The sequence below is a fragment of the Megalopta genalis genome, unplaced genomic scaffold (genome assembly GCF_051020955.1).
Source record: "Megalopta genalis isolate 19385.01 unplaced genomic scaffold, iyMegGena1_principal scaffold0128, whole genome shotgun sequence".
Lineage (NCBI taxonomy): Eukaryota > Metazoa > Arthropoda > Insecta > Hymenoptera > Halictidae > Megalopta > Megalopta genalis.
The window spans coordinates 315,667-325,719 of record NW_027476197.1 but is presented as its reverse complement, the minus strand read 5'-3'; the positions used below and the strand labels follow the sequence as shown (position 1 = coordinate 325,719).

Here is a 10,053-nt window from a genome sequence, read left to right as displayed (position 1 = left end):
CGCATTGATTTTAAGCTGAATCATTTGTTTCGCATGGATTTGAAGCTAATCGTTCTACTTCGAATTTATTTGAAGCTAAATCATATGTTTGGCATGAATTTGAAGCTAACTAGTTTGTTTCGCATGTAGTTGAATATATATCGCCTATATCCCAAATGTTTGAAGCACAATCATTTGCTTCGCATGGATTTGAAGCTAATCCATCTACATCGCATTAATTTGAAGCTAAATCATGTGTTTCGCATGGTTGTGAAGCTAACTCGTTTGTTTCCTCTACATTTGTAGCTATATCACTTATATCACAAGTTCCTGTGCTAAATCATTTGTTCCGCATGGATTTGAAGCTAAGCCTTCTATTTCGCATTGATTTGAAGCTAAATCATTTGCTTCGCATGGATTTGAAGCTAATCCATCTACATCGCATTAATTTGAAGCTAAATCATGTGTTTCGCATGGATGTGAAGCTAACTCGTTTGTTTCCTCTACATTTGTAGCTATATCACTTATATCACAAGTTCCTGTGCTAAATCATTTGTTCCGCATGGATTTGAAGCTAAGCCTTCTATTTCGCATTGATTTGAAGCTAAATCATTTGATTCGCATGGATTTGGTGCTAACTCGTTCGTTCCTCCTGCAATTGAAGCTATATCACTTATATCGCATCTATCTGATGCTAAATCATTTGAATCACATGGAATTCAATCTAAACCCTCTATTTCGAATTGATTTGAAGCTAAATCATGTGTTTCGCTTGGATATGAAGCTAACTCGTTTGTATCTCCTGCATTTGAAGCTACATCACTTATATTGCGTGTATCTGATGATAATCATTTGTGTCGCATGGATTTGAACTTAAACCTTCTACATCGCATTGATTTGGAGCTAAATCATGTGTTTCGCATGAAGGTGGAGCTAAACCTTCTACATCGCATTGATTTGCTGCTAAATCAGGTGTTTCGCATGGATTTGAAGTTAAATCGTTTGTTTCGCATGCAGTTGAAGCTATATCATCTATATCGCAAGTGATTTAAGCTCAATCATTTGATTCGCATAGATTTGAAGCTAAACCTTCTACATCTCATTGACTTGAAGCTAAATCATTTTTGTCGCATGGATTTGAAGCTAAACCATCTACATCGCATGGATTTGAAGCTAAACCATCTATATCGCATATGTTTGAAGCTAACTCGTTTGAATCGTCTGCATTTGAAACTATATCACTTATATCGCAAGTATCTGAAGCTCAATCATTGGTTTCGCTTGGATATGAAGCTAACTCGTTTGTTTCATCTGCATTTGAAGCTATACCACTTATATCCCAAGTGTTTGAAGCTAAATCATTTGTGTCGCGTGGATTTGAACTTAAACCTTCTACATTGCATTGATTTGAAGCTAAATCATGTGTTTCGCATGGAGTTGAAGCTAAATCTTCTATATCGAATTCATTAGCTGCAAAATCAGGTGTCTCGCATGGATTTGAAGCTAAATCGCTTGTTTCGCATGAAGTTGAAGCTATTTCACCTATATCCCAATTGAGTTAAGCTCAATCATTTGATTCGCATAGATTTGAAGCTAAACCTTCTAGATCGCATTGATTTGAAGCTAAATCATTTGTGTCGCATGGATTTGAAGCAAAACCATCTACATCGCATTGATTTGAAGCTAAATCATGTGTTTCGCATGGATTTGAAGCTAACTCGTTTGTTTCGTCTGCGTTTGAAGCTATTTCACTTATATCGCAAGTATCTGAAGCTAAATCATTTATATCGCATGGATTTGAATCTAACTCGCTTGTTTCGTCTGCATTTGAAGCTATATCACCTATATCCCATGTGTTTGAAGCTAAATCATTTGTGTCGCATAGATTTGAATCTAAGCCTACTACTCCGAATTGATTTGAAACTAAATCATGTGTTTCGCCTGGATTTGGACCTAACTCGTTTGTTTCGTCTGTATTTGAAGCTAGATCACTTATATTGCAAGAATATGAAGCTAAATCATTTGTGTCGCATGGATTTGAAGCTAAAACTTCTACATAGCATTGATTTGAAGCTTAATCATGTGTTTCGCATGGATTTGAAGCTAAGCCTTCTATTTCGCATTGATTTTAAGCTGAATCATTTGCTTTTCATGGATTTGAAGCTAATCCATCTACATCGCATTAATTTGAAGCTAAATCATGTGTTTCGCATGCATTAGAAGCTAAATCAGGTCTATTGGAATAATTTGAAGCTAAATCATCTGCTTCGCTGCAATTTGAAGCCAACTCGTTCATTTCGCATGCAGTTGGAGCTAAATTACGTTTACCTCCAGATTTTGTAGCTAAACCATTTGTTTCGTATGGATTTGAAGGTAAGCCTACTACTCCGAATTGATTTGAAGATAAATCATCTGTTTCGCATGGATTTGAATCTAAACCTTCTACATCGCGCTGATTTGAAGCTTAATCTTGTGTTTTGCATGGATTTGTAGCTAACTCGTTTGTTTTCCCTGCATTTGAAGCTATATCACTTCTATCGCAAGTATCTGAAGCTGCATCATTTGTTTCGCATGGATTTTGAGCTCACTCGTTTGTTTCTCCTGCATTTGAAGCTATATTACTTATGCCGCAAGTATCTGATGCTAAATCATTTGAATCACATGGAATTGAATCTAAACCCTCTATTTCGAATTGATTTGAAGCTAAATCATGTGTTTCGCTTGGATATGAAGCTAACTCGTTTGTATCTCCTGCATTTGAAGCTATATCACTTATATCGCGTGTATCTGATGATAATCATTTGTGTCGCATGGATTTGAACTTAAACCTTCTACATCGCATTGATTTGGAGCTAAATCATGTGTTTCGCATGGAGTTGAAGCTAAATCTTCTATATCGAATTGATTAGCTGCAAAATCAGGTGTCTCGCATGGATTTGAAGCTAAATCGTTTGTTTCGCATGAAGTTGAAGCTATTTCACCTATATCCCAATTGAGTTAAGCTCAATCATTTGATTCGCATAGATTTGAAGCTAAACCTTCTAGATCGCATTGATTTCAAGCTAAATCATTTGTGTCGCATGGATTTGAAGCAAAACCATCTACATCGCATTGATTTGAAGCTAAATCATGTGTTTCGCATGGATTTGAAGCTAACTCGTTTGTTTCGTCTGCGTTTGAAGCTATTTCACTTGTATCGCAAGTATCTGAAGCTAAATCATTTGTATCGCATGGATTTGAATCTAACTCGCTTGTTTCGGCTGCATTTGAAGCTATATCACCTATATCCCATGTGTTTGAAGCTAAATCATTTGTGTCGCATAGATTTGAATGTAAGCCTTCTACTTCGCATTGATTTGAAGCCAAATCATGTGTTTCGCATGGATATGAAGCTAACTCGTTTGTTACGTCTGCATGTGAAGCTATTTCACTTATATCGCAAGTATCTGCATCTAAATCATTTGTATCGCATGGATTTGAAGCTAACTCGTTTGTTTCTCCTGCATTTGAAGCTATATCACTTATATCGCATGTATCTGATGCTAAATCATTAGTATCGCATGGATTTGAAGCCATGCCTTCTACTTCGCATTGGTTTGAAGCTAAACCATTTGTTTCGCATGGATTTAAAGCTAAGCCTACTACTCCGAATTGATTTGAAACTAAATCATGTGTTTCGCCTGGATTTGGACCTAACTCGTTTGTTTCGTCTGTATTTGAAGCTAGATCACTTATATTGCAAGAATATGAAGCTAAATCATTTGTGTCGCATGGATTTGAAGCTAAAACTTCTACATAGCATTGATTTGAAGCTTAATCATGTGTTTCGCATGGATTTGAAGCTAACTGTTTTGTTTCCTCTGCATTTGTGGCTATATCACTTATATCACAAGTTCCTGTGCTAAATCATTTGTGTTACGGCCAAGTGACCTGGATTTATGGCAGGGGCCATGTGGTTGGGTACCCGGACGGTATGGGTCTGTCCCGGGCCGTTCCCGGGCACATGCGGCACCGTCATAACGTGCGGCACCGAGATTCCTGATCTCAGGAGCTCAGTGACGAGAAGTTTCTTCCGGAGGCTACAGCATCCAGAGAAGGCAGTGCATATAGCTTCAGAGCACTGCAACACCACAGAAGTCCAGCACCACAGCACCACAGCAGGACAATCACGCAGCAGCTCAACATCATTGCAGAACAACGCAGCATCCCAGTGCAGCCAACAGGCATCGACAGCAGTACCAAGTATCCCAGCCCAAGTGTTAAGTACCTTTATAGTCCCATTTGCGTCAGTAAATCACTATGGCGGAAGATCTCAAACCGTTGATGATCGAGCGCGGAACGGTCAAGGCTGCACTCACGCGTTTTAAGACATTTATTTGCAAATTCGCGACCACGACTTCGGTGGGCTCTCTTAAGAAACGGTTAGATGCAAATGTATGTCTCCTTGACAATTTTAATAGAGTTCAAACGAGAATCGAAATACTCGTAGCTGGAACGGACGCCGAAGGAGCGCACGCGATCGAGCGCGAAGAATTCGAGACCCCGTATTTTGATCTGATAGATCAAGTCGAAATAGTCATTGCCCGTGCCACTCCGGAGCAGAGTAGGATAACCACGAACAGCCCGATATCCGCGCAGACTGCAGATACCGCAATAAACGTTGGATTACCGACACTGCAACTGCCTTCCTTTGATGGCAATTACAGTGATTGGGTGAAATTTAAAGACACATTTACATCAGTGATTCACGAGAATAATTCATTAACAGACATACAACGGTTCCATTATTTAAATACCTCACTCAAGGGGGTAGCGGCTCGTGTGATTCAAGCTTTAGGCGTGTCCGGAACAAATTACAGACATGCATGGGAATTACTCAAGTCGCGATATGAAGATTCCACAAGTCTCAAGCGGCATCATGTAAATTCATTACTTGATTTAAAATCCATTCAAAGGGAATCAGACATCACATTGCGGGAATTTCTGGACGAAGCTACAAATCATAGAATAGCGTTAATGTCTTTGGGTGAATCGGTTGAAACTTGGGATACCATGTTAGTTCCATTATTGTCCAGAAAGTTAGGTCAAGTGTCCATGAGAGAATGGGAAAGGAGAATAATATCTCAGTCGGAAATGCCTACATTTGGTCAATTATCTGCGTTTATAGAAGAACGTTCCAAATATTTAGCAAATATCGCGGTCAGTGTTCAGGTAGCTGCACCTAGGGTCGACCAGCGACCTCGAGGAACAAATAATACCCCTCGTTACAACTACATAGCTTCGCATGTAGTTAACTCAGCCGGGTGCCCCGCATGCAAGGCCAATCACGCGATATATAACTGTGAGAAATTTAAGAACAGTGATTTAAATACAATAACAAAGATAGTGCAAGAAGCCCGGCTGTGTTTCAATTGTTTGTCATCGGGACATCGGGTACGGGCGTGTACACGGAGTCATTGCAAACAGTGTGGAAGGAAGCATCATTCCTTATTACATAATCCCGAATTCAAACGCGCAGAAGAAGGCTACCCGGCTACAGGAGAATCAGATTCGCGAGAACCCCCAGTACTCACAGCTAACGTAGCAAATACAATAGGGCATGCCGTATTATCAACAGCAATAGTTTATGTCAAGGACAAGGAGGGTCAGTCACATAAATGCAGGGTATTATTAGATTCGGGATCTCAAGCAAATTTTATAACCACGGAATTTTACCAACGACTCGGCATCAAACCGACTGCAATAAGTTCAACAGTGACAGGATTAGGAAGGGCAGTAAATTCCATAGAAGGTAGAGCAACATTAACAATTCATTCGCGATATAATAAATCTCAACACACGGTACAATGCCTATCAATAGAAACCATCACGTCAGACATGCCCAATTTTCAGATACATAGAGAAAAAATAGAAATTCCGAGTCACATAGAGCTAGCCGATCCAGAATTCCATTTACAACGGCCAATAGATATGCTCATTGGAGCAGGTCTATTTTGGACATTGCTATGTGTCGGTCAACATAAGTCAACTTCCAACCTGCTCTTGCAAAAGACCCAACTAGGTTGGGTTTTGGGAGGCACTCCTACCTGTACAAATAAGAAATTATCACAAGACAATAAGTGTTGTTTAGCCACACTCAATGACCTACAATCTCAATTAGAGAGGTTTTGGGACATAGAGGAACTAACCCCAAGCGATACTAGATTAATCGATGAATGCGAGGCACATTTTAGGGAAACCATAAGACGAGATACGGACGGTAGATATATGGTTAGAATACCGTTTAAATCCAACGCAAATGAATTAGGTACTTCGCGAGCGCAAGCTGAACGGCGGTTATATTCGTTAGAAAGGAGGTTAGCAAGATATCCAGAAAAAAGACAGCAGTATACAGAATTCATGTCAGAATATGAGACATTAGGGCATATGTCGCGCATTGTAGAAGGTACACACGAGCAATCCGCCTACTATCTTCCCCACCACGCTCTATTCAAGGAAGGCAGCACGACAACGAAGCTTCGTGTTGTGTTCGATGGATCAGCAAAATCCTCATCAGACCTTGTATTGAACGACATCCAATTAGTGGACCCTACAGTTCAAAGCGATTTAATTTCCATTTTAATTCGTTTTCGATATAATCGGTACGTCCTGTCGGCCGATATTGCTAAAATGTATCGACAAATTTTAGTTCATCCAGCAGATAGGAAGTATCAAAGACTTTTGTGGCGAGCACAGCCCCATCTCCCAGTCCAAGAGTACGAGTTAAACACAGTAACTTATGGTACAGCATGCGCTCCTTTCCTAGCGACTCGTACTCTGCACGAAATTGGACTAACCTGTGCTCACACATTTCCGACGAGCAGTAAGGTTATAATCAATGATTTTTACGTAGACGATTTATTAACTGGGGCTCAAACAGAACAGGAAATAGAAACGCTGAAAAGGGAGCTGACGCAAATTCTATCACAAGCAGGTATGGACCTTCGTAAATGGGCAAGCAATTGCCCGACAGTTACAGCAACACACAGTACAGAGAGAAATCGCGTAATCGCCGTAGATAAAGACCCAAAAACGTTAGGCCTCTTGTGGTCACCGACGACCGACCACTTAATGTTTAGAGTAGAATCCCCACAGAACCAGCGTGTCACAAAACGTACTATTCTTTCTGAAATAGCTCAAATTTTTGACCCGTTAGGACTAATATCCCCCATTGTAATAGTCGCAAAATTGATCCTACAACAACTATGGCAGACTCAGATAGGTTAGGATCAATCAATACCGCAGAACCTGCATAGTCAATGGCTCCAATACCGCCAAGATATTAGCAAGGTAGGAGCAATGAACATCTCGCGATGTGCAATTTCAGAGTGTTTAGATGACATAGAACTGCACGGGTTTTCAGACGCGTCCGAGAAGGCGTACGGGGCTTGTGTTTACCTGCGCTCTAGGGATCTGTCAGGTAGTTGGGTAACGCGCTTATTGTGTGCAAAGTCCAGAGTCGCACCGCTCAAAACCATTTCATTACCGAGATTAGAATTATGCGGTGGATTATTACTAGCAAATGTAGTAAACAAGGTTAGAATAGCATTAGACACAGTAAGGTTTAAGGAATACCTGTGGACAGATTCGACGATCACCCTCGCCTGGCTTTGAAGCTCCCCAAACAAATGGAAAACCTTCGTAGCCAATAGAGTATCGCAAATTCAGGGTTTAACGTCAAGTGATAGTTGGAGACATGTAGCCTCTGAAGACAACCCGGCAGATTTAATTTCGCGAGGCACAAAACCAGGTACATTACAGAACACAACCATTTGGTGGGACGGTCCCACCTGGTTACGTCAGAGCTCAAGTCTATGGCCTAGCGCGTTAGATAACCCAATCGACGTTCCGGAAGAGAAGGAAAGGAAACCGGTTATGTTGACTATATCGACTGCAGAGAGTAGCATTGTCAGGAGATTTTCAACCTATATGCGGTTACTCAGAAGCATAGCATACTGTCTCAGATTTGCCAAAATTATGAGAAACCGAGTTAAAAAATTAGAAGGTGACGCATCAGGTTCGCTAATAACGGGTCCATTGACAACAATAGAAATCAATGCAGCGAGAACACGTTTGGAATTACTTGCGCAAAGGGAGGCATTTTCGACAGAGATCAGATTAGTACAAACGCAACAAGCACTTCCAAATTCCAGTGCGCTACGGTCTCTAAATGTATTTCTGGACAATGGCGGACTACTCAGGGTGGGCGGAAGACTATCCAACGCACCCATAGACTACGATCAAAAACATCCGATCATATTGCCACCAAAGCATCCGCTAACGGATTTAATAATCAAATGCGAACATCACAGGTTAATGCATGCGGGATGTCAGGCTGTTTTAACGTCATTACAAACAAGGTATTGGTTGGTCTCAGCAAAACATAATGTAAAACGAAACATACGGAAATGTGTACGGTGCTTTAAAACAAACCCATTGAGTCAAACCTATCAGATGGGTCAATTACCTGCGTCGAGAGTCACCCCAGCGCGACCTTTTTTTACCTGTGGAGTTGATTACGCAGGCCCATTTTTTACAAAGGAGAGAACGAGAAGCAAGGTAACAGTCAAGGCATACCTATGCATTTTTGTATGTTTCGTTACGAAGGCCGTACATTTAGAATTAGCTACCAACTTGAGTACCGACGCTTTCATAAACTGTTTCCGACGTTTTATTGCCCGACGGGGACGATGTCATTGTATCATATCCGATAACGGTACAAACTTCATTGGGGCGCGAAACGAGCTAGTTGAGCTAAATATCTTAATTAAGGACAAACAACACAACGAAAAAATTGCAAACGCACTAAGTCAGGAATCCATCGAATGGCGATTAATTCCTCCGCACTCTCCACACTTTGGTGGATTGTGGGAGGGAGCGGCCAAATCTGCTAAATACCACCTCACACGCGTTATAGGAGATCAGAGGCTCACGTTCGAAGAGCTATATACGTTACTGACGCAAATAGAATCCTGTTTAAATTCACGCCCACTTTCACCATTATCCTCAGATCCCACAGACCTAAACCCTTTGACTCCTGAGCATTTTTTAATTGGTACTGCCCTTACCACACTGCCATCTCCTGACCTACGAGATATCAAGGACACTCGACTCAACAGATACCAGCTAATCCAGCAAATGGTCCAGCATTTCTGGCAAAGGTGGCAGCGGGAATGTATACAACAGTTACAGCAACGACACAAATGGCAGCATTCCACCACGTCGAAATTAGCCGTGGATTCCTTGGTCATCATCAGGGAGGACAATCTACCCCCGTTACAGTGGAGCATGGGAAGAATCGTTCAGGTTCACCCTGGTACAGATGGAGTGATTCGTGTCGCAACAGTCAGAACGTCAACCGGAACAATTAAACGACCCGTGACAAAATTGTGTATAATATCTTTAGATCACTTAGAAATGTCACACGAGGTGTAGCGCAACTATGTATAGTGTAAATTTCGATCATTGTAAATATTGTAATATTCACACAGAATACGTAGATTGTAATCATATCATAAGCTTACACTTATATGGGTTATCAACTATAGACATAGTTGAACATGCGATGCATGTTCAAGGTGGGCGGTATGTTACGGCCAAGTGGCCAGGATTTAAGGCAGGGGCCATGTGCTTGGGTACCCGGACGGTATAGGTCTGTCCCGGGCCGTTCCCGGGCACATGCGGCACCGTCATAACGTCTCCTGGTCCTTGATTACGGTCCAGTCAATTACGGTTGGGTCTGGCATTGTTCGGGCACGTAGGCCCATCAGCGCGGGATGTCTAGCAGGAGTTATTTTGCCACTCTCCCTCCTAACTCCCGACCCACCGTTTTGGGGCAGTCTCACTGGATTTGGGATTGCAGTGATTGGACCGTAATTCCTTGCCGCCCACCCTAGGTCAAGAGAAGTAGGGAGGACCGAGGTGATATTAGGCATGACTCCGGTCCTCTAGAGACAAGACGGAATAGACAGACAGAAAGCACAGAAGATCAAAGGGCACAGAACATCAGATGAGACAAAACATTCTTAGAGCTTC

The 10,053-nt window shown here is 41.6% G+C and overlaps 1 protein-coding gene across 1 annotated transcript; it reads left to right on the top strand.

The window, feature by feature from the left end:
• Positions 1-4,027: 4,027 nt before the first annotated feature.
• LOC143262390 (uncharacterized) lies at positions 4,028-9,453 on the top strand (the record flags this gene model as incomplete). Its single annotated transcript, XM_076528197.1, has 4 exons — positions 4,028-4,268; positions 4,469-7,240; positions 7,346-7,575; positions 7,687-9,453. Coding segments are annotated over 4 exons (5,010 nt in total), but the record flags the coding sequence as incomplete, so codon positions are not given.
• Between the last annotated feature and the right edge of the window lie 600 nt (positions 9,454-10,053).